This window comes from Danio rerio, chromosome 22 (genome assembly GCF_049306965.1).
Source record: "Danio rerio strain Tuebingen ecotype United States chromosome 22, GRCz12tu, whole genome shotgun sequence".
Classification (NCBI taxonomy): Eukaryota; Metazoa; Chordata; class Actinopteri; order Cypriniformes; family Danionidae; genus Danio; species Danio rerio.
In genome coordinates this window covers 7,021,148-7,045,735 of record NC_133197.1, presented here as the reverse complement: position 1 = coordinate 7,045,735, position 24,588 = coordinate 7,021,148, and the positions used below count along the sequence as shown (strand labels likewise).

The following is a 24,588-nucleotide window of genomic DNA, read 5'->3' as shown; positions in this document are numbered from 1 at the left end:
AACAATAGACAAAGATGTCTTTTAATGATTATACATAATTTTTAAATAAATGTCTTAATGAAAAATGTATGTATAAAAATGGGTCAGGTGTGGGCCAAAATCTTATTTTAAAGTCAACATTGAAATGTTTTCCTTTTTGTTTTATATTTAAAGGGGTTGGACAAAGAAAATGAAACGCTAGTCAATTTAGTGTCATTAGGCTTCATGGCTAAACTTGAGTAGCCTGGTGGCCAGTCTTCATTGATTGCACATTTCACCAGTAAGAGCAGAGTGTAAAGGTTAAATTAGCAGAGGAATGACATAGTTTTATTTATATTCTAATGCGCACAACATTATGGGTGGTGTATCAGAGTTCAAAAGAGGACAAACTGTTGGTTTGCATCTCGCAAACTAATCTGTGACCTAGACAGCAAGCCTTTGTGATGTATCAAGAGCCACATTATCCAGACTAATGTCAGCAAACCACCAAAAGCAACCTGTGGCTGCCGTCACATCATCCATCTAAGTGGATGCTGCACACTGGTGGTGGTGACCCCTGGTTTAAATGATGTGCGCACTTTCGGTTTCACTTTAACTGCAGAGTGAGCTTATGTCATGGCTGCTGTCACTTTAAGAAAAATAAAAGAAACATGGAAATCCTACTTCCTGTGCAGCTCCTAATCGATTGTTCAATGCAACAAACTGAACGTTATTTACAACTTTATTACCTGTTATTCAAAGCTTATGCAGGCTCTGTTCCCTGTAGACATCATTTACGGACATGTGTGTGTCCTCTTGTTAGTAACCAAATAGTACGTCAGCTCAAATGTCAATTCGTGGTCATAAATACAGCAGTACATTAAGACAGAAATGACATTTTTGGGTGAATTATACCTTTTATAAATACAGTAGGACACTTAGAGCACCATTCAGTTGCCTTTATGCTTCTCCCAATCTTGAAAATATAATTGGCTGAAATGTAAACTTGCTGGATTATGATCATACAGGGAGTCGAATCGAGATCGCAATCGTTTTTTGATTAATTGTGCATCCATACTGCAGAATTAAATGTGCACCTCAACTCTCCTGTTTCCACCAAACTGTTTATCAGGAGGTCTACAGGGTCAATATACATGGCTTGGCCGCTATGGCCAAATCTTGGTCACTCGTGCCAATGCCAAAGTACGTTTTTATGGTGCCAACAGTGAGAATATTGGGCTGTGGTAAAATGTGAAACATGTATTGCTCTCTGATGTGTCCATCTTCACAAGTTACTGTGTGGAGAAGTCCCAAAGAAGTGTACCACCCAGACTGTTAAATGCTCAGAATAAAGCATGGGGGTAGATCAGTGATGGTTTGAGGTGCAATATCATGGCATTCCCTGTGCTAGATAGCGTTTTGCTGCAAAGGACTACTGAACCATACTGGGGGACCATGTGCACCAATTGGTTCAAACATTGCTGAATGCGGTGCTGTATATCAGGATGAGAATGCACCAATACACACAGCAAGACTGGTGACAGAGTAGTTTGATGACTGTGAAAGTGAAGTTGAACATCTCCCATGGCCTGCACAGTCACCAGAACTAAATATTATTGAGCCACTTTGGGGTGTTTTAGATGAGCGAGTCGGGAAATGTTTTCCTCCGCCAGCATCACAAAGTGACCTGGGGCATCATGTAGGAAGATTTGCATTGATATGCACAAAGCTGTAAATGTGTAACACAGTAAAAAATTCAGATGTATGAAACACTGCGTACGCCGAATCCCATGCATATTCTCTTTGTACATCTGAATTAAAGTGAAACTGAGCGCAACATGCACAAGCGCAAAACCCCTCCCTGCCTCCTCCCCCTAATAAATGTGGTAATGACTCTACTTTGGCAAAACCAAATAAAGAAGCAATGGCAAAAGCAAGCAAAAAGAGAAACTTTGAACAGAGTGTGAATTGGAGGTACTCCTATCGGAGGTAGACTGGAGAAAAACTGTCATTTGCAAGTTTGTCCTCTGGAATTAATAACAAAAGAAAAAAATAGAGTGGGAGAGTTTAGCTGATGTGGTTAACACAGTGGGGTTTGAACATCGCGCTGTGAGTGAATTAAAAAAAGAAATTGTAAAGGTGTAAAATGTTGTAGTCTATTTAGGCTAAGTGTAAATAGCACACCTCGTTGGAATGAGCTAGTTGGGTTATTCCCGCCCATCACCGTTTAATTGACAGAGAACATAACTAAAGAGAGTGACAAACAGCAGCGTGAGTGGCATAGCTCGTAAAGTGCATGGCAGCATGTTTTGACACGTTTGATCATGAACTATGTTCGAACCCAGCATCTGATGAATTCAATCTTTCTTTTCCCCCCATTACATATCACATTTTGCCTACTCTTCATCACGAGGAAGACAAGTAGGAATCATTAATAAGTCTGTGTATTATGTTAATTGAACTTGAGCATAATATTTTATTTGCACAATTATTAATTGGAAATGTTTGCGATTCATGTATGCAAATTCATCTTCAGATGGCGCCTTTATAGCAATGTGCGTGCAGTCGATCGCTCCGATTACATTGGGGAAAATTGCGATTGCTGCAAATTGCGCTTTAATGTTTGGCTTGTCAACTGCATGGTATGGAAACCTTATGAACCTGCTAGACATGCAGATGATTCCGTCCCATACAGCTGCCATTGTACGACTCAAAGGTACTTTGTAGTGTGCAGTTTAACATAATTGCCTCTAGGAGTCGCCAATGAAAATAAAACAAACACACACAAGAAATGCACGTACGACAAAATATCATTAAAAAAAATATATATATGTTTTATTATTTTTGATTAAAAAAAAAAAAGAAAAATGTGCTGAAGATATACGTGTAAATGCAAAATGTGACTGAATCTCTCATTTGTTGTTTGATTAATGTTAAACAACAGTTACTTCAGAAATACACAGATAATGACCAACATTTGATTGATAGTAGGCTGTTAAAAACTAGCCTACAGCGCCACCTACTGTTAAAGAATAGGCTATATTGTCATCTGCTGTTAAAACTGCATTTGATTAAAAACTAGCCTATAGCATTGTCTGCTGTTAAAAAATCTATATTATATTGTCGTCTGCTGTTAAAACTAGTCTAGATCACCATTTGTTGTTTAAAAACTAGTCAAAAGTGCCATCTGCTGTTAATAACTAGCCTAGAGCACCATCTGCTGTTAAACACTAGCTTACTCGCATGATGTGCAAGTCAATGCAATGTTTTGTTGATTTCTCATTTAGCCCTTGTATCTATTAAGTATCTCTGTAGCCCACCCTCACACTTAATCACATTCTTAACTGCAGCTTCATAATCTCAGGAAGTAAAATCTTGATAGCAAACCACACACACACACACACACACACACACACACACACACACACGCACTTTGTTGTTGTATATTTTATATACATATTTGTTCCACTATCACAGATTGAATTATTATTAAATTTCAGTTCTTTTTCCAGGGTTTTTTGGAGCTGGTTCAGATAGAGCTTCTGTGTCCGTGATAGAGGGGGATTCAGTTACCCTACCCACTGATGTTATAATGATCCAGGAGCAAGATTTTAAATGGTATTTCAATGACACTCGCATAGCTCAAATGAATGGGGATCGCAGTTACTCCTGTACAGATGTTCACTGTAATGAAGGTACTGAGAGATTCAGAGGCAGACTGACGCTGGATCATCAGACTGGATCTCTGACCATCATCAACACCACAACCACAGACTCTGGAAATTATTCACTAGACGTTTTCAGCCAAGGAAATCACAATGTAAAAACTTTCAGTGTGTCTGTCTATGGTAAGACAAAATTTTAATATTAGGTATTAAATTATATATTTAATTGTGTTTATTACAGAATTGACATGTTCTTTCTCTTTCTTTTCTCTCTTTCTGCATCTTTAAATGCAACAGAATGACAAAACGTCATGGTTTGTAGAATCCTAAAACTACTGTAGAGAGTCCGAATAGTAGTGAACATTGATATTATGTTACGGCTTTATTTTATAATTTCTATTAGATTAATGTGCTGCAATAGTGAAAGATTGCCTTGTTTTCAAAGCTAGTCTGATAGAGGTGTGGAAATGTACCAGAATGGAAAGAAAAGGTAAACAACTTCTGAAAACTGTTCTGTAATGCTAAATCTTACAGCCACATTTGTTAACTACATTATACGCACTTTGATTTGCATTGAATTGCGAGCACCCGCACCCCAAATGACACTGGCAAGCACGTTTGTAAATCTTTTGTGCACAGCACGCTGCCATAATATGACTTTTTTGCACTTGTGTTTGTATAGATTGTACTAAGCACATTAATTGACTTTATTTAATTAATTAATTCAATTCAAAACTTGAATTGATTGACTTTAATTGCAGGACTTCCTTGCCTGGCTTCTTTTTGCTTGCTTTTTCACTTGCATTTATTTGTTTGCAAAGTACACATTGTGTCAGTTTGGTTTAATAGAAAGCTGTGTTGTTGTTACGTCTGTATTGGCTTTAGTATTTATGAGCAGCTTCTGGTGAGGGCAAAATGATCATAAATAATGAAAGAGAGGATTCATCCTTTAGTTTCTAATTTATTTATAGAAAGTTTTAATTTAATTGAATTTATTATTTTAGCATTTCATCATGGCTGCTTTTTTGATTAGGAAAACTAAATGCTATGTTATGACCTTTTCCAATGTGTTATGACACACCACATTTTATTTTTAAACACTTAATTGAGGGCTTTATGAAAACTGTATTGTACTACAGGGCTGTTGAGTGCTTGATTCTGATTTTCTGATGAATATTCTAAAGTTTGCCATTATTTTCAGATAAACACTCGGATAAAGTACATGGTGTGCCATTTATATGGATACACCGTAATTAAAGGGGAATGGCTGCTGATATTGCTGTGATGTTTGTGGCTCATTAGTATATGCGAGGCAAACTTTTCAAGATGGGTGGAGACCATGGTGGCCATTTTGAAGTCGGCCATCTTGGATACGACTTTTGTTTTTTCAATAGGAAGAGGGTCATTTGACACATCTAACTTATTGGGAATTTCACAAGAAAATGGTTTGGTTTTGGTTTTAACGTAACTTCATGTTTTCATGAGTTATTTACAAGTTTCTGACCACTTATAAAATGTGTTCAATGTGCTGACCATTGTGTTGGATTGTCAGTGCAACCCTCTTCTCCCACTCTTAACACACTGAATACCGCAGGAGAAATGCCAGCACAGACTTTCAGTATCCGGAGTTTCAGGTGCTGCACATCTTGTATCTTCACACCATACAACTGCCTTCAGATGACCCCAAAGATAAAAGTCTAGAGACCTTGGGGGCCATTCAATAACGCATGAAAGAACAAAGTTACGTTAAAACCAAGCTCACCATTGTTTTTCTTATGAAATTCCCAGTAAGTTTGATGTGTTAAATGACCCTCTACCTATTGAAAAAACAAAAGTTGGATTCAAGATGGCCGACTTCAAAATGGCCACCATGGCCACCACCCATCTTGAAAAGTTTGCTCCCTCACATATACTGATGTGCCACAAACAGTATGTTAGTATCATCAACTATTCCCATTTTATTAAGGTGTTTCCATAAAAATGGCCCACCCTGTAGTTCCAGGCATTACAGTTCCATATCACTATGCTAAATGATTTCAGCTAAATTAACAGCTACAACAGTCAAATATCACAACAGAAGGCTTTAATGAGTTGTGTAAGAAGCTAGTTTTACACACAAATATCAATTTGGTGATGTTATTGCTCATGAAAATTTCCTGCAGTTTAATCATAACGTCATGTTAAAGCAGCTTTCATAACATTATTTATCAATATGTGGCACTTTTTTGGAATATCGGAAGCTATAGAAATAAAAAATGTAAAATGGGAAATACGTTAAGAACATTGTTTTTGTTTACATTCCTTAAAATAGTCTACAATACAACATCCAAACAATGACTTTAGCTTTGAGAATGGTAGTTTAAGTGGAATAACTTTACCACACTTCGGTGTGCATTATTTTTTAAGATTTCAAGGAGCAATTCAGTTTTTTTGCTTTAAAAATTTTTCAAATATTCGAAGATAACTAATAAATATTAGTCTATTTTCTTCTAAGGAGAGCTAAGCAGTTTTCTTGGAAGAATTAACATAATATGATAACATGATATGGTCCTCTTTTTCCTGTGGTGATTTGTATTGTGGTAGCTTTGGTCTTTTGATGGACTTAAATATGGAGGCTGTTTTTCTTTCATTGGTGATCCATTAGTTTGAATTGTGGGGGTTACTCTGATCAGGGAAATGTTTCTTATACAATCTCTTTCCTTTTCCTGTAGTTGAGTTTGTAATTGTGCAATTATGGGATGTTTGGTTCTTGTAGAAATGTGTGTTTTATAGTCTTGTGTTCACCTAAAATGCCTTCATTCAGTTGTTGGTTTGTGGTTTAGGGGTCTCTGCTGCGCTAATAGCTGAAGTGAGGAGAATTTCAGTGGAAGAGGGAAAATCTGTAAATTTGGATTCCGGTGTTGCAAGAAAACCAAATAATGACCTGACGACCTGGCATTTTAATGACATCCTCATTGCTGAGGTCACTGGAGAACAGAGTAGGATTTGTACAAATGACCAGTGCATGAAGCTATTTAAGGACAGACTGAAGCTGGACAATCACACTGGATCTCTGACCATCACGTACATCACAACTGAACAGGCTGGACTATACAAGCTTTTCATGGTCAGCAGCGGATCCAGCATTCGACGCCGCCGTCGTGAAAACAGCAAGCCCATCGTAAAAAACTTCCGCGTTGATGTCACTAGTAAGCATTACTTGATCAGGTTATTTCCTTTAAACAACTTTAAAATATAGTTTTTGACAGTTGCTGCAACAAACACATCTGCTCTGAAGTCTAATGTTATGTTAGTAACATTTATTATGCTTAAAATGAGTTTTCCAGTGGTCCATTGCTGCTTACTATTTTATAACACTGTTTTACTGGCTGCTCTTGAAAAGCCACTCATTAAATCATACCATAAAATTTAGATGTAAACATCAGAAAGTTGTTCATATCAGATTGACTGGATGGTTTAACTTTTGTTCTCTTGTAATGATTGTTGCCTGTCTTTATCAATTTCAGAATCAGGTCTGTCTCCTGCCCTTATCCCAATATGTGTTGCTGTTGCTCTTCTCATTGTTGCCATTTTTGCTGGATGGATTTGCTATCAAAAGAACCAACAAGGTGATAACAGTGAGTATTACAAAACAGTTGATTTAAGAAGAGAGAATTGAAGCTAACAAGACCGGACTTTTAGATGTAAACATCAGGGCACACCAAGCCCTTGTCTGGGCCAAAACAAAGCACTTGAACACACCAAATAGATTGTAATCTACCCTGTGTGCTCTGCACCTGCATGAGAGAATATACCTTTCCATACCTGCAGGTGGCAGTAGTCTGTATTGTCATTTCAAGACAAACCAAAACTGGTACTGTACTGTGGTAAAGTCTAGATATGAAAGTGTGATATGCATATAAATATAGCATAATTTTATGTAACACTATAACAATAATTAATATTTTACAGTAATGTGACAGTTGGGGTTGGGGTAGACATTAAAAAATACAATTTATTGGGTACTTTATTAGATAACATAAATGATACAGAGTACAACTACTGTTTTTACCTTATTGTGTGAGTTAGGGTACTGTGTAATTGGGTTTGGCGTGGCGGTAGACGTTTATAAAATACAATTAATGGGACATTTAATAAATAATATAAATAATTCTCATTAACTTCCGGACACAACCTTATCTGATCAAGTAACATCCTTGTACTGTAAACTGTAAACACAACAGCATTTGAGTATAAATCTTATGAGGATTTTGCAATGCAATGATATGGATCAATATATTGTTCAAGTTACAAACAATATGATGTTTTTATTTATTTGTGTAAAATACTAATACTGCTATAATCGACAAATAACATATCTATGGCTAAGAATATTGATATTGTATTGCGACAAGATTTTCAATTTACAAGTTCAGTATTTACTTTTTTTGCTCATTATAGAGGGATTCCCTTGTGCAAATGTTTTCTATCAAAAATTTCAATGGAAATGTTTAAAGACAGTCAGCTTTTTTGTTTTCCTTCTTGGCTTTGTTGTTTGCTTGGATTCACTACTTCTGATTCGCTAGCTAAACCATAGCTCAACAGCCAATCAGAGATTTGACCTGCTGAATCAGGTGAACTCCTTTGCTAAACCAAATAGCCAGACAGATGCTAGTCAATGACTGTCAGTTTGATGTGTCCTGATATTTAAGTTTCATTTTGTAACTACTAAACAGTGGGAAGTTCTCTGTGTGTATGTGAGCAGGAGTGTGTGACAGAGCATGCACATTATCTTCCAAACATTATAAATAAATGGCATGCTTTAGTGCTGAAGGATGCTAATGATCTCTGATGAGCTATTAATATAATAATGAGCTAATGAATTCCATGATGGCGGCAGCCTAGCTCTAAAAGGTATAATAAAACATGCCATTTTCTTCAAAATGGTTACATAAATCATATTTGTTTTATATATTTTTATGTTAGTGGAAATTAGTTTACAAAATAATGCAAACTTTTACTTCCACTTTGATTTTGCTTTCGTTGTGTTTGTAAGCCACATTGCTTCAGTTTGCTTGTTATTTGGTATCTGGCAATAGTGGGCCAAGTTTCTGACGGAAACCAATAAACCATGTGATAACATGTACTTGTGTTGTAATCAACTAAAATAATGTTTTGTTTTTGTCGTTGTTCAAATAGACCGCAGAAGGCAGAACACAGAGGAGGTGAGAAACTGAGCAATGAAGCTTCCTATCTACTGTGTGTGTGTGTGTGTGTGTGTGTGTGCGTGTGCGTGTGCGTGTGCGTGCGTGTTTATATGTATATATATATATATGTATATATATATATATATATATATATATATATATATATATATATATATATATATATATATATATATATATATATGTGTGTGTGTGTGTGTGTGTGTGTGTGTAGTGTCTGAATTATTAACCCCCTTTTTATTTTCCTCGATTTCTGTTTAACAGACAGAAGATTTTTTTCAACACATTTCTTATCATAATAGTTTTATTAACTTATTTATAATAACTGATTTATTTTTATCTTTTTCATGATTACAGTAAATAATATTTTACTAGATTATTTCAACACATTAATATTCAGCTTAAAGAACAATTTATAAACACACACACACACACACACACACACATACATATATATATAATATCCATTATATATCATGAATGTTAAGCTTGAATTTATTTAAAGTGAAACTGAAACTAGTTGTGATAGTGTTATGTAGTAATCACACTCGCATTTAGTTTCAATTTCATTTTACATAAATTCAAGCTTAACATTCATGATATATAATGGACACCTAAAGTGATGTGGAAAACGCTTAGCATTTCTTGAGACCATTTTCCACATTCAAACCCACATTTTCCAGCCCCCGATGTTAAATATCACACTTAATCAACTTGCAAGTCCTGAAAGAAAAGTGACATTAAACTCACCCATTGAATCTTATTTGCTGCTCTACATAATTAATATCTCCCACCTTCTGACATTATTGTAGTTGCTGTTTATCATACAGCTCTTTCTGTGCAGACACTAATGAAAATAAAAGTGAAACTGCTCGCTTCGACTGTCTTGTGTTTTAGAGCCTCCAAATTAATCTTTATAAAGCTGATTTAAGATGGCTCTAAAGCAGGTCTGTGTCTGCATGGAATTCAGTCGCATGAAACAGTTTGTGTAAATACAAATGTTTTATACACTACAAGTTTGGTTTCTGTGCATTTGCAGTATAAAAAGTGCTTCAAGGCGTTAAACGTCAGCGAAAAGCATCCCAGTGTGCGCAAGCCTTTATTCAGGCAGTAGAAGCAGAGATTTTCTGTCAGTTTTAGTTTTGTTTTGCTGAGAAATTCACACATTATGATATTCAAACCTGTTTATTTTCTTTTGTGTTATAGTACTGACTGTCAATTCATTAACAGAAGCACTACATTACAAATAAAACCAAAATTTTTTGGCTTTTCTAAAAACTAATGTTTTATATTTGTGTAACTGAATCATTACTATCAATGCATGAACCCATGTTTTCTTAATAGCAACGTCAGGAGATAGCGTTGATGACCCCTCCAGATACTGCTGCAAACGGGACTTCACAGTCGCAATCGTAAAGCGAGGTAGCAGATGAAGACCTGTTAAACATTAAAGGTAATTTTCCAATCTTTTCAGTCCTCTGTATTATTATTATTTTTTAGTTCTGTACAGTTTGCATATTCTTGGCTTCATTTGTCCAGTATGATTGTTATATCATGTAATTATTGTGTTCTGTGTGTGTTTAGGACTGAATGAAGTTTAGGACTGAGATGAAGAGACCAACACCACTACCAGTAATAGGCAGTACCATAAGCAAATGTATTTGAAATGCTTATTTAACCTTTGGTGTTCATTGTGAATCACTTTTTTATTCAGGACCTCATTCAGGGATATAATTCTAGCTTTTTCCTCAGGTCTGTTAGGTGCACTTTGTTTAATATAATGCTGTGTATTCCTAAAATGTGTTTGCATTACCAAGGCACAACTTATCTGCATGGTCAGTTAGTGTTGTCATTTACTCATCCCTGGCTTGCTTCAATGGTGAATTCAATTAATCTTTATTTGTATAGCGCTTTTACAATGTAGATTGTGTCAAATCAGCTTAACACATAAGTTATAAGCTAGTAGATTAAAACTTTCAGTCCACATTTTAGAGTAGGATTTCTGTTTAGTTCAGTTCGGTGTGGTTTAATTTTCACTGCGGAAAGTACAAACACTTGAGAGCAAATCCATCATTGTGCAGCTCCACAAGTCCCAACCAAGCAATTTACAAGGTTACAGGTTTTCAACATTCTTAAAGTTTTATCTCAATCTTATTTTGTGTAGGGTAAGGGAAAAAAGATTAGCTGGTTTTAAACAAGTCAAGGTGACAGAAGTAAACACCAGCTACAGCAGAACCCTACTATTGACTGAAATGTAATGGATCAGTGTCTTGAAACTAGGGCTGTGCGATTATGGGCAAAATAAATCAATTACGCTATTCTTGAAAAAATTGCGATTTTCAATTAAAATTTTTGTCACACACAGACGTTTTACACTGGGAATCTGAAACATATCTCCAAAGGAAAACTATTAGATCATTATAAAAGACCTGTGAAATGTCTCTAAATCGCACATAAGTTAAAAAATAAAGTAAAAATCACCTAGTAAAGGTCGAACAAATTGTCTCTAGAACAGACCTACAGTATGGCAACACAAATAAATTGTGCGCGCACGTCAAACTCAAGTAAAGCTCCGATGATCTGCTTGACCACATATCAGAAGTAGTTGCTTTTACTTTTCTACGTATCGCTACGTATTGCGCTCGCATGTTGAGAGCCACACGCTCTTGGGTATTCCTGGCACACCTAGTTGAAAACAAACAGACAAGCTTCTTAAATGTAACTTTTCAGAATGCCGCACCGCAAATCACGTACCCAAAACTGACTGATAAGCTTCATACGTTGTATAAAATATGCACATTTTCATTCATTCATTTTCTTTTTGTCTTAGTCCCTTTATTAATCCAGGGTTGCAAACTCCACACAGAAACGCCAACTGACTCAGCCGAGGCTCGAACCAGAGACCTTCTTGCTGTGAGGCAACAGCACTGCCTACTGCGCCACTGCATCGCCTTTATACACATTTTGATAGACTAATTACCTCAAATGCAGAACACTCAAACACTGCAGTGTTTTTTAATTTTCTCCCTAAATAAAACTTGTATCAGAGCTGCAGCAATGTTTTGATAGTTTGTCATCCTCTGAGAAAAGATTGATGGTCGCCTAGCAAAAACAAAGGAGCATGTTAATAATGCTGAAGGAAGAGATATGCCGCGCGCTTTCCACACGCTATAAGACGCAATATATAACTGACCTACAAATGACCATTTTCTGCGATACATCAGCTTTCCTATTATTATCCTATAATTATTCCACACCACAGATGTTGACTTTTTTTTTTGGCACCAAGTCCTGTGCTGAACTCATCTCTGTTCAGTCTCCATGTCCAAATCGCGATTTCGATTTGATTTCAAATAATCGCGCAGCCCTACTTGAAACAGGTCTGCTGTAGAGTACTTTATATATCACATTGCAATTCAGGGTTTACTCAAAATTTTCGAACTGATTTTTAAAAAACATTTTTATTGATGCTGACATGAGGGCATTGCACTGGTTACAAATCCATCTGCTGCTGTCCTGAGACTGATGGAAAGTAGAGAGACATGGTGCAATTTAGTAATTTATTTATTGAACATCAGGCATGTTTGATGAACATAGCTAGCTGATAAAATGAAAAACGCAAATTGTCTGACCAAGTATCTCACCCGTTTATTGAGAAGCTATGTATAGGAAGGATTGTGGTACGGTTTAAGAAGGTACAGGTTAGAGCATATTTGTAAGCTATCAATAAGGGAAAGCATTTCTCTCTCTTAAGTTTATCTCATGCACTTTTATTCTAGCACTTCATGCTTTTCACTCAAGCTTTTGGCTAACAGCACACTTTAAAGGTTACGGTATGGACTGTGCACTGTTTGTTTACAAGTTTCTTGTATTTCACCTTATATTTTTTTGTATTTGATTAATCGTTCTAAGCTGTGAAGCAATTCAGGCCAGGAAAATGGCATTAAATGGCTCATACTTTAATTTGATACAGTACTCCACATAGTGAAAATTAAAACCAGGCTCCACTGCCCAGAATGGGAAATAGAGCAGTTATATTATGTAGCCTTTGTCTCATTAATGTTCTAGTGTTTTTGGCTATAATCACATAAAAACTCATAGGGTCATGGTTGACAAAAAGCTAAATAATATATATATATATATATATATATATATATATATATATATATATATATATATATATATATATATTTTTTTTTTTTTTTTTTTTTTTTTCTTTTTTTTGTAGTTGTGAGATTTTGGGGGGATTTACTGCAAAAACACAATAGTTGAACTTCATGACTGAATTGTATTAACTAAAACAGAAAATACTAACATTTTCCTGGCTCTGTAGCTGAACCAAAAACATGTGAAACGGGTAGCAAACATGTGAAACAGGTAGCAAACAAGCTTTAATATCTGAATGTACTGTAGCTTTTTGAATATTTTTGTAGCGTGTGTTTTAATTTGTCCACGTTCCTTTGCTCGTGTGTAAGAGTGATTGCACTGCTAAAACTAAGCCACTTTGCCAAACTTTATTTTGCCACTTTATATTTATATTTACTTTTATATGATGTTTTTTATTTCCTTTTTTAATAAACTTTTTTTTAACCTTTCTTTTTTGTACAAAAATAAAATGCTTTTTCTTCAAACTTGAATTCAATTTTCTGTGTTGGAAAAACAAGTAAAAAAGCAATTTACTAAAAGCTGAACACTGTTGAGTGTTAAAATGTGATATTTAAATAGATTTGAAATGCATCAAACCTATGTCTTTAACAGTTTTAGGATTCATCTTTTAATAACAATCGAACAAATCCTGACACAGGTGCAGTGCTTCTTGAAAAAGTATGCTTGTATGTTCTCGAGATCTACCTGAGCTCAAAGTCCCCTCTCGTCCTGCAAACGGGAGGGCTCGAGGATCTCATGAGCTCAGGGCTCTCTCCCAGGACAGTATGTCAAACTAGCTTATTACCAATCGTCAGCTAAGTGTCAGCTCTTGAAAGGTACATTTTTTATGTATAGAGACATCTATAGAGACATCTTTTGCACTTTTTATTTTTCAAAGTGTATTTACACCTTTTGTAAATATGACTGCAACCACACAAAAAACAATCAGATTTACTTCAAATTAAAGGTGCTGCACTGAAGGGAATGTTAGAAATTTGAAAGCGCCAAACGAGCAGGACACACCCCTTTTTGTTAAATGGTTGCGAGTGTGTTTTTGGACTCGGTCCAACACTGTGGTTAGAGTTTTCCAAATAGCCTACAGCTTGTTATCTACCGTTACAATAGACACGAGTTTAATCGGCTAGGTGCATTCAGCTTTTCAATGGCTGAAAAACATAGAAAATACCAAAGCAAGAGAAAGAACCAGAAACTTGAAACCAGAAGGGTTTGCCGGTGTTGTTTTGAACGCATCTTATTGCAAAGCAATTAGTTTAGTAGATTCGATGCTTATAAAGAGTGATTCACATGAAAAATTGCTTCCCTTCCCAAAATGATGACAGGTATATTACTTAAAGGCTGTACCGCCCCAACTCCCCAATCACTTTCGTTTACAGCAAAAGCATGAAAGTAGCAGTCTTGTGTTTCAGATAGTACTCCTCTTCTACTTCCTAATAAGCAATTCTACTTCCTTCTGAAGAAAGACTTTTAAAAATGATCCTCGTTGTTTTGTTCCAGTTGTATGGTCTTCTACTTGGTAAGACATGTTTTTTCCTTTTTCTTTTATTATATTAGACCTACATTAATGTTTTTTTTATATGTAATGGCAAATGTGACGCACTGTCCGCTCAAAACAAAGACAAGTGATGGTGCAAAGTGATAAAAGTTAAGCCAGATCACGGATATAGCTATTCATTTTTAAAATATTAAAGTGTGTAATTGTCGGTGTTGCGTCATGTGTCCCAGTTCAGTGGGCATTTAATCATTAATTTGTTATTATGAATACTGGGAAATCCCGGACGGGTGTTTATGAGTCTTTATTTTGGTCGACAAGTCATACTGTAGGTAAAACAGCTGATGGGTCGCTTGCTAGATTTCCGGGTTGTTTGGGTATTATAATTCTGTAGAGACCATTTGTTGTTAGATTGAGCTGGCTCCCTGGCACAAATAATCAAACAAAGTTTTAGGACGAACGATTAAGAAGTGTGTTTTGTTCGCCGTTTTTATCATGAAAAGTTGTTTTGCAGAAATATTATCAAGTATGTATGCGGACGGAAAGATAGCGGTAAATACTGTCCCATTAGCTTTATTACATATATTAGTAACTGTTACATGGATGAGGGACACAGACATAAAAGAAAATTGCTTTAAAGGAAACCAAAAAGGCTTTGCGCGTTGCCATCGCTGCCTTTAAGCAAACAGTTGACATCATTAGAAAACGAAAGTGAAAGTATAAACGCAGTTTGAATAAAATCAGGAAAAGTAGGTTATTTCACATTATCAGGGTATAGAAAGTCAAAATAAACCGAATTTTGAATAAAATACGTAAAAGTTGGCAATTTAAACAGTTTTGAATAATACATGAAAATGTATACAGTAGGCTTTTACATTATCAATAGGGATTGAACAATTTCGCAGAAAAAGAAAATGAATGTAAATGCAATTATGAAAGCGTGAATAAGTGGGCTATTTAAACACATGAAAAATTATTACACATTATAATGTTTCACATGGTTAAACTTACAAACTCAAGTTCACCAGCTGCCTTGAAAATATGTTTCTTTTTACTTTAATATTAATTTTACACATCTCTAATCTTTAATGATAACGTGCAACTTTATTTTAATTTATCATTAATTAAATAATTTTCTTTTCAGCTTAGTCCCTTTATTAATCCGGAGTCGCAGGTTCCAGCTGCAACCCATCTCTGGGAAATATTTTGATTTATAACTGCGTTAAAGTTTCATTCAGAATTGCTTATACTTTCATTTTCTAGCCATTGAATCTCTAATGATAATGTAAAACGTTTCATTTGGTTAAACTCAAGTTCACCAGCTGCCTTGAAAATTTGAGTCAACTCAACTTAGAAAGATTCTTTGTTTCAACTTAAGATGTTGAGTTTCACAATATATTTACCTAAAACTCAACATCTTGAGTTGAAACAAAGAATCTTTCTAAGTTGAGTTGACTCATTTTCAAGGCAGCTGGTGAACTTGAGTTTCAATGGCTAGAAGATGAAAGTAAAAGTGATTCTGATTAAAACTTGGAAAAAGTAGACTATTTGAACGCAATTATAAATGAAAGGAAAATGTTTTACATGACCATTAAATATTGGAGATGTATGAAATGAATATAAAAGTAAAATTAAAGTTTATTCTGAATAAAACTGGATTACTGTTTTATTTCCTGAGGTGGTGGGAAATATTTCAGCTCTTGGAAAGGTTAAAATTAACTCGAAAGGCCTATGAAAATATGCAGTAATCTGTACTTGTACAAATAGCACACTGGGGGGGGGGGGTATATACTGTATATCAATCAGAATATGAGTTAGTAGATGCACTTTAAATTGATATGCCTGATCTTCTGCATTGCACATAATTCTTTTCCTGCAATTTTTAAGATCCACAGGGGGGAAAAAAATGTTTCATAGATGTTTTCTGTTAAACGGCTATGAAAACGATTAACTGTTTGGTTTATGTTATACTAAACTGTTCATTTCTTCCTCATTAGGTGTTTTCGGGGATGATACAGTGCCAGTGATGGAGGGAGATTCACTCACTCTACACACTAATACTAAAACAAAGCAACAAGAAAAGATTAAATGGTTTTTTGATCACACTCGCATCGCTCAGATCAACGGGGATCTCAGTTTTATCTGTGCTGATGTTCAGTGTGAAGATGGAGACGAGAGATTCAGAAACAGACTGAAGCTGGACCATCAGACCGGATCTCTTACTATCACGAACACCACATTCACAGATGAAGGAGATTACCAGCTACAGATTATCGGCAGCAGCAGCAACAGTGTCAAGATCTTCAACATCATAGTTCATGGTGAGTCCATTAATGAATGTTTAAAGACTTAAATCAGCTTATTCTAATGTTTAATTCTGTTTGCTTAAGCATATTTTGATATATAGAACAGGGGTGCCCAAACTCAGTTCTGGAGGGCCAGTGTCCTGTAAAGTTTAGTGCCAACCCCAATTAGACACAATCAAACCAGCTAATTAAGCTCTTATTAGGTATGCTTAAATCTTTCAGGCTGGTGTGTTGAAAAAAGTTGGAGCTAAAGTATGCAGGACATCGGTACCCCAGGACCGAGTTTGGACACCACTAGTCTAGACTATGTGCAATGTCTTTTGACTTGAACGCTGCTTATTGACAGTGACACATTTAGGTAAAAGATTTCAAATGAAAGGTTAAAGTTTGAGCCTTTGCATTACTTTTATTTAACGTAATATTTGTAACTGTGTTACTAATTTATAATTTAAATATTAGTCATCTCATTAACCATATATGCACTCACTGGCCACTTTATTAGGTATACCTTACTAGTACAGGGTTGCCTTAAGAACTTTGCCTTAATCCGTCGTGGCAGAGATTCAACAAGGTACTGTATATATTCCTCAGAGATTTTGGTTCATATTGACATGTTAGGATCACACAGTTGCTGCAGATTTGTGGGCTCCATGATGAGAATCTCCCATTCCACCACATCCCAAAGATGCTCTATTGGTATGAGGTCTGGTGACTGTTGAAGGCCATTTGAGTACAGTGAACTCATTGTCATGTTCAAGAAACCAATCTGAGATTATTTGGGCTTTATGACATGGTGTATTATCCTGCTGGAAGTAGCCATCAGAAGATGAGTACACTGTGGTCATAAAGGAATGGACATGGTCATTAACAATACTCAGCTCGGCTGTGGCATTGACACGATGCTAATGGGCTCAAAGTGTGCCAAAAAAATATCCCACACACCATTATACCAACACCACCACCAGCCTGAAGTGTTGATATAAGGCAGGATGGAGTCTGTGTTCTTCTGCTTCTGTAGCCCATCTGCCTCAAGGATGGACGTGTTGTGTATTCAGAGATCTTCTGCAGACCTCGACTGTAATGAATGGTTATTTGGGTTACTGCTGCCTTTCTATCAGCTCGAACCAGTTTGGCCATACTCCTGTGACCTCAGAACTGCCCCTCACTGGATATTTTCTCTTTTGAACCATTCTCTGTAAACCCTAGAAATGGTTGTGCGTGAAAATCCCAGTAGATCAGCAGCTTCTGAAATGCTCAGTCCAGCCCGTCTGGCACCAACAAACATGCCGTATTCAAAGTCACTTAAATCACCTTTCTTTCCCATTCTGATGCTCGGTTTTAACTGCAGCAGATCGTCTTGACCATGTCTACATGCCTAAATGCATTGAGTTGCTGCCATGTGATTGGCTGATTAGAAATTTGTGTTAACAAGCAATTGAACAGGTGTACCTAATAAAGTGGCCGGTGTATAAATAAATTCTGAAATGATTTGTAAATAATGTTAGGTAACTAATACTGAATTTTTTACAAAAAGTATGCTATATGCATGCATATTTAATTTTTCATTATACTTATTTAATATATGATTCATTTATTAGTTAAAGTGAATAATTAAAAATATTATTTTGCAAGGTGTTTGCCTTTCTTACATTATTTGTATTAATTGCCCTGCATTCATTGCTGTTGGGCAACATGCAGTTGACTGGAAATCTGACTTGTTAGTCTCTCTGCATTATAGCAACAATATGTGAGCAAGTGTAATTTAATGTAGTAAACATTTATAATGGTCTGCCTTTTGGTCCCTATAAAGTTTCACATTAAAAGCATTAAAAGTCTGTCTTTATAGATGTTAAAATACACTACACATCATCTTCTGCCACATGCATTCAGCTTTTCAATGGCTAAGAAACAATGAATGAGTCTGTGTAAGACTTACAGTATTGCTGTGAGCAAGTCTGAACAGTATATTATGACGCATTTTAATTACTAATTAAAATGCGTCACATCTTTCATCTTATTTGGTTGTCATTGTTTTTTGGTTTTAAAACTATTTTTAGTATTTTTACTTTTATTTTACAGCAAACAAAGTGAGCGAGATAAAGGACCTCGAGCAGGAAAACTGGAGTCATGTTTTGTCAGAGATCACACAGCTCTGACATTGTTTTTTTTTTTTTTTTTTTTTTTTTTTTGTAACAACAAAGATCCTCGAGTCATCTGTTGCTTTGTGTTTCAGATGCTTCAACTGCTGACTCAGAGGAAAAGAAGAGTAAATCAGTGAAGGAGGGAGAATCTGTCACTTTAAATTGTCAAATTAAAAACCCCAATGATGTGAAATGGTATTTTAATGACCTTGTCATCGCTGAAATCACTGGAGATCAGAGTAAGACCTGCAGAGGTGTTCGCTGCGAAGATGGAGATGAGAGATTCAGAGACAGACTGAAGCTGGATCATCAGAATGGATCTCTGACCATCATCAACACCAAAAGCACAGACGCTGGAGTTTATAAACTACAGATCAACAGCAGCAGCTTTAGCATTCAGCGGAATCACAGCATCAGTATTATCAGTGAAGAAAGCTTCAGCGTTACTGGTGAGTATAAGTCAGTTCCTTGAGCTGTTTTGAATGAAGTACATTCACTTTTACTTTATTTCTCATTTTAATTGAGAGGTTTTGTTATTAATTAAAAATCTAAATGATCTTCTCATGCACTTATTTCTCTTCTAACACATAAATTACCATAATATGTTTGGAGATATTTAAGAAACATGCTAATGTTAAATATTTTTGAAATATTTCCTTTGAAAATATGCGTTCCGTGTCTGAATGTCTGCCAGTTTACACAATTATATTTCAGAACTTTGGGTTGTCTTGACAAAAAAAAAAAACCTAAAAAACCAAGAATGTTTCATTTTAGTCATGAAGACTGAATGTGTGGTGAATGTGGTCAAAAATGTGACCTCTGGAGGACATCTTGTGAAATGAGATGTTGATTCAGATTTTTTTTACCTTTTAAACATTCAGATGGGTTTTAACTTGTAAATATTGCCAAATACTAGAAAATTAAACATTAGCTGATTAGCTTATATTGTAAGTCTGGTCCCATTTTATATTAAGTGTCCTTAACTACTATGTACTTACATTAAAAAATAAATACAATGTACTTACTGTGTTTATAATGTATTTGAGAACACGTGATGCTTTTGAGTTGGGATATAGGTTGGGTTATGGACAGGTTTGGTGTTATGGGTAGGTTTAAGGGTGGGTTAAGGTGTAAGGGATGGTCAACAGTGTATTTACAAATGTAGTTACAAAAGTTAGTTACAGATGTAATTACATACATGCATTTAATCAAGCATAAGTACACAGTAAATACATGTATTTGCACAATAAGTACATTGTAACAAACTATTAGTTCCTGTGTGAGTACATATTAGTAAAGGCCACTTAATATAAAGTGGGACCATAAGTCTCAATGGTCATGCATGCTTGCTCTTTTATCAGTAAAGCTCTGGCTATCAGTAATGAAGAAATTTGTACAGTAGAAGCATTGCCACCACAGCCAAAGAACATCCTATCTTACTGTGGCTCTACGCCAACACCAACTCTACGGCAAACGCGTTGAGAAAGCAATAAGCAGAATTTGACAAGACTTGAGAGTCTGCGCGAAAAAATTGCAGCCAAGGTAGCAGAGCTGCGAAGGCCATAGTGTTTAAATTCAAGTTCAAATTTATTTGTTTATTTGACAATTTAAATAAAATGTTTTATTTAATTCAAATAGGCACTTGTACATAATTATTTTCTAGGGTTCAAAATTTATTCAGATTTGACATTTTTCCCTCATACTTCTGTCGAAATGGGTACAAAGTTGGCATGGAATTTAATTTGAAATGGTATTGAAAAGGTCTTTAAAAGCCTTTAATTTCATTTGGAGGATCCCGGGGTACGCTGGGAAAGGTGGCTTGAGGGGTAAAACTATCTCCAATGTTTTTATTTTGGACTGCAATATCTGATGAACCCACTAGGTGTCAATACAACACTTTGCTTTTTAACTCGAACAGTACATTTTCTCATGAGCTGTGTGATGCACTTTATGGTGATATTCTTGAAATAAAAATACACACTGTAATATATATATATATATATATATATATATATATATATATATATATATATATATATATATATAATGATCAACATTAAAGGGAAAGTTCAGCACAAAAGCATTATTTATTCACTCTCAAGTGGTTTCAAGCCTATTTGAGTTTGTTTAATTTTATAAAAGATGAAATACTGAAGAATGTTTGAATAACAGTAGCCATTGACATCCATAGTAGGGACAAAGATCAATTGCAACCAGCTTACAACATTCTTCAAAATATATTATATTATATTATATCAAATAATATCTTAAAATATATTATTTTTCAGAAGTAAAGAAACTCGAACAGGATTGGACCAAGTGGATGATCTTTATTTTTGGCTGAACTGGTTCTTCTGTAAATTGTTACATTCTGTAAATCACACATAACTGATGGCCACAATTAGAATTGATGGTTTTATTGATGGTTGTTGACCTGTAATAACAAGTGTCTTTATCATTACAGACTGGACCCTGTATTTATGTGTTGCCATAGGAATATTGGTTGCCATTGTGTTGATGCTCATTGGATTAAAAGGTAAGACTTTTTGGGATGTCTGTGTTGTTTCATTTAGTCAACATCACATAAACCCTAATCAGTTAATCTATTAAAGAGAATAGAAAATGAATGCAAAATTACTTCCTGTTGACCCATCCCCGAGTGATTATAAACCTTTGAGTTGTAAAGGATGCAATGCAATGTTTGTTTCAAAATGTCAATTTTTCAAGCATTGAAATTATAATCACAGGCTTGTTTATGCAGCTAGAATTGATTTATCCAGTTGAAATCTAAATATTAGCCACCCTATTTATTTTCCCCGATTTCTGTTTAACAAAGAGAAGATTTTTTTTCAACACATTTCTGAACATACTAGTTTTAATAACTCATTTCTGATAACTGATTTATTTTATCTTTGCCATGATGACAGGACATAATATTTGACTAGATATTTTTCAAGACGCTTCTATACAGCTTAAAGTGACATTTAAAGGCTTAACTAGGTTAATTAGGTTAACTAAGCATATTAGGGTAATTAGGCAAGTTATTGTATAGTGATGGTTTGTTCTGTAGACTATAGAAATATATATTGCTTAAAGGGGATAATAATTTTTACCTTAAAATAATTTTTTTTTTTAATTAAAAACTGCTTTTATTATAGCCTAAATAAAAAAATAAGACTTTCTCCAGAAGAACAAATATTACACATACTGTGAAAATTTCTTTGCTCTGTTAAACATCATTTGGGCAATTATTATAAAGAAAGAAAATTCAAAGGGGGGCTAATAATTCTGACTTCATATATACACATACTGTATTTGCCATATATATCACATTTCTGTGTAGGACTTCACTTGTATCTACAATGATTTTTAAGTACAATTTATCAATTAAATAATAAAAGGCATGCCCAAAACAAACAAACAAACAAAAATAGAAATACTCTTAAATTAGGCGACTGAACAAAAATTTATAATAGAATTTGAATAAAATGAAATGTGCTTAAAAGCCTGGAAAACAAAAGAAAAATAGGGGTAAACTCTGAACAAAATATCTGTCAGTGATTTGCATGGACATGCAGAAACATCTATGTATTTGGACATTGCTTATAGATAATGTTATAGATTGCTACTCCATAAGATAAGATGATTAATGGGTTAAATATTCAGAATATGACTCCATATAAGGTTATATTTCAGCAGTAGCACATTGGGAGAGTTATGTTATGTGCCTTTTTGGGAAATGCACATGTTTTTTTTACAAACATTCTTAACCCTGCATGTCCAGAATGTTCTTAAGACCTGGAAGTTATTTTATTACCAATATAAAAACCTGTAATGATTTTGCTTCTAATGCAACTATCAAAAAATACAAAAATAAAAAAACTATTTTGTTTGTTTAACTGATATCCAGTTGACTTTTGGTGACCTTCTGTGAATCTGTTTTCTTTCTTAAAGGATGGCGGCGGAGAAGAAGCAACCACAGACAGAATTATGTGTAGCAGCATTTGCACTGCACAGTCATGTGAAAAAGCTATGATTTTTTCCATATCAGGACAATATTATATCAAAAATATTTAATCTTTGGCAGGTCCTAAAATTTGGGGAATTGTATGCACATTGTTGATAAAAATCAATCCTTGCCATTTATAAAATGGCTGGCTAGCATGTATCACAACTAGGCTATTGTTGGAGATGAGTTTGACATTATTATCAGTTTTAGTATTATTATATGGATTATTATTAGGCTATTTTATTATTATTGTTAATGTTTTTGTTATCATTATAATTATTGTTACTTATGTCATTAGCACCAGAAATTAGTGATGACAAATTGAAATGATTGCACTTTATCTGTAATTAAGTTGTCCACATTAAGCATTGTGTTTAATGTTGAAAGTAGTATCTTATATTGCATTACTTTGCCCACTGCGAATTATAGATAAGCATTGAATTATAAGCATTACTGTTGAACAATATGAATATTAGCATTGCATTTGCACATTAATATTTCTGCTTTAATTAACTTATTAGTTTTACATCTGTGACTATCAGCATATGCATCTCTATGACAACCTCAACCTCGAAATGCTCAACAACCTTAACATAAGTGTAAAATGTAGCCAGGCCTGTGTACTCGGATGAACAATTACATCTAGCACAGGGCTGTCCAAATTCAATCCTGGAGGGCTGGTGTCCTGCAGAGTTTAGCTCCAACCTTAATCAAACACACCTTGACAAAGGCAAGCAAGTTTATGTCATACACAGTGGCATTTCAAAGTGCTTTACATAAACAGGAATAAATATATAAATAAAAAATTATATATTTAAATAAAAATAATATTTAAAAATTAATATTTAATATTTAAATAAAAATATAAATAAATAAATAAATAAAGTATAAATAAAATAAAACAAACAATATAAAAACAGGTGAAAACAGTATAGAGAGAGTTTTTTTTTCCATATTCCAAAACACCAGTGTATCATATTTTCTCACTTTACTCTGGGACTTCCCTATTCTAGAGATCACCTCCCTTCTGTGGACATTTTTGGTATTTGGTTTCTATTTTTCATCTGAAATCGAAAAGTTTAGCTTTATATCTCTAATAACGTGTCACCCCCCCCCCCCCCCCCTTCACCAATTTCAATTTTCTTCTGGAAGTTAATCGCACGGCCCCTGAATTTAACCCCCTCCCGGGAGTAAATCGCTTTAGCTAGCCAAATGTAATATAAGGTCTTGATCTCAGCCAGACGCCAGGGACTTTTAACTTCCCCAGCAACAGATTATCTGTGGCGAGTCACATCTCGGATCTCATTTATTGTACTTTTGCTGCTATCCCACAGAGACAGATCTACCAGTATGGTGATAGCCAAGGTAAATCTTTTAAGTACCCAATCAGATACAGTTTTTCCATATACCATAACACCGGTGTATCATATTTTCTCACTTTACTCTGGGACTTCCCCATTCTGATGATCACCTCCCTCTGTGGAGGTTTTTGGTACCTATTAATCTGTTGGACGTCTCCAACTAATTAAATTTTTCACACAAAATCAAAAAGTTAAGCTTTACATCTCTAATTACGTGCCTACCAATTTCAACTTCCTTCTGGAGGTAAATCAGGAGGACGTCTCCAACAGATAAAATTTTTCACCTAA

At 34.9% G+C, this 24,588-nt stretch overlaps 2 protein-coding genes across 8 annotated transcripts in view; both read left to right on the top strand.

Moving 5' to 3' along the window:
* si:ch1073-188e1.1 overlaps positions 1 to 12,941 on the top strand; it is a 74,594-nt gene extending 61,653 nt beyond the window's left edge. For 2 of the 6 annotated variants that reach the window (XM_021469545.3, XM_073937170.1), the window contains 6 exons: positions 3,471 to 3,806; positions 6,446 to 6,811; positions 7,130 to 7,240; positions 8,802 to 8,827; positions 10,172 to 10,280; positions 10,412 to 12,941. In XM_021469545.3, the coding sequence (XP_021325220.1) occupies positions 3,471 to 3,806; positions 6,446 to 6,811; positions 7,130 to 7,240; positions 8,802 to 8,827; positions 10,172 to 10,243 (911 nt within the window). In that variant the 3' untranslated portion in view covers positions 10,244 to 10,280; positions 10,412 to 12,941. Of the gene's footprint in view, positions 1 to 3,458; positions 3,807 to 3,920; positions 5,870 to 6,445; positions 6,812 to 7,129; positions 7,241 to 8,801; positions 8,828 to 10,171; positions 10,281 to 10,411 lie in introns of those variants that run through there. The other 4 variants (XM_073937172.1, XM_073937169.1, XM_073937168.1 and 1 more) reach the window with 4 other exon arrangements.
* A 1,408-nt stretch (positions 12,942 to 14,349) lies between these two features.
* Positions 14,350 to 23,431, top strand: LOC101883331 (uncharacterized). 2 transcript variants are annotated; one of them, XM_005161645.6, is made up of 5 exons: positions 14,350 to 14,507; positions 16,481 to 16,804; positions 19,023 to 19,379; positions 21,395 to 21,466; positions 22,885 to 23,431. In XM_005161645.6, exons 1-5 carry the CDS (start codon positions 14,465 to 14,467, stop codon positions 22,926 to 22,928), a joined length of 840 nt encoding a protein of 279 aa, XP_005161702.1. In that variant the 5' UTR covers positions 14,350 to 14,464; the 3' UTR covers positions 22,929 to 23,431. The 2 variants fall into 2 exon arrangements, 1 of the variants encoding a protein (XP_005161702.1); XR_012397697.1 differs by having other exon boundaries at positions 14,353 to 14,507; positions 18,869 to 19,379.
* Positions 23,432 to 24,588: the final 1,157 nt, after the last annotated feature.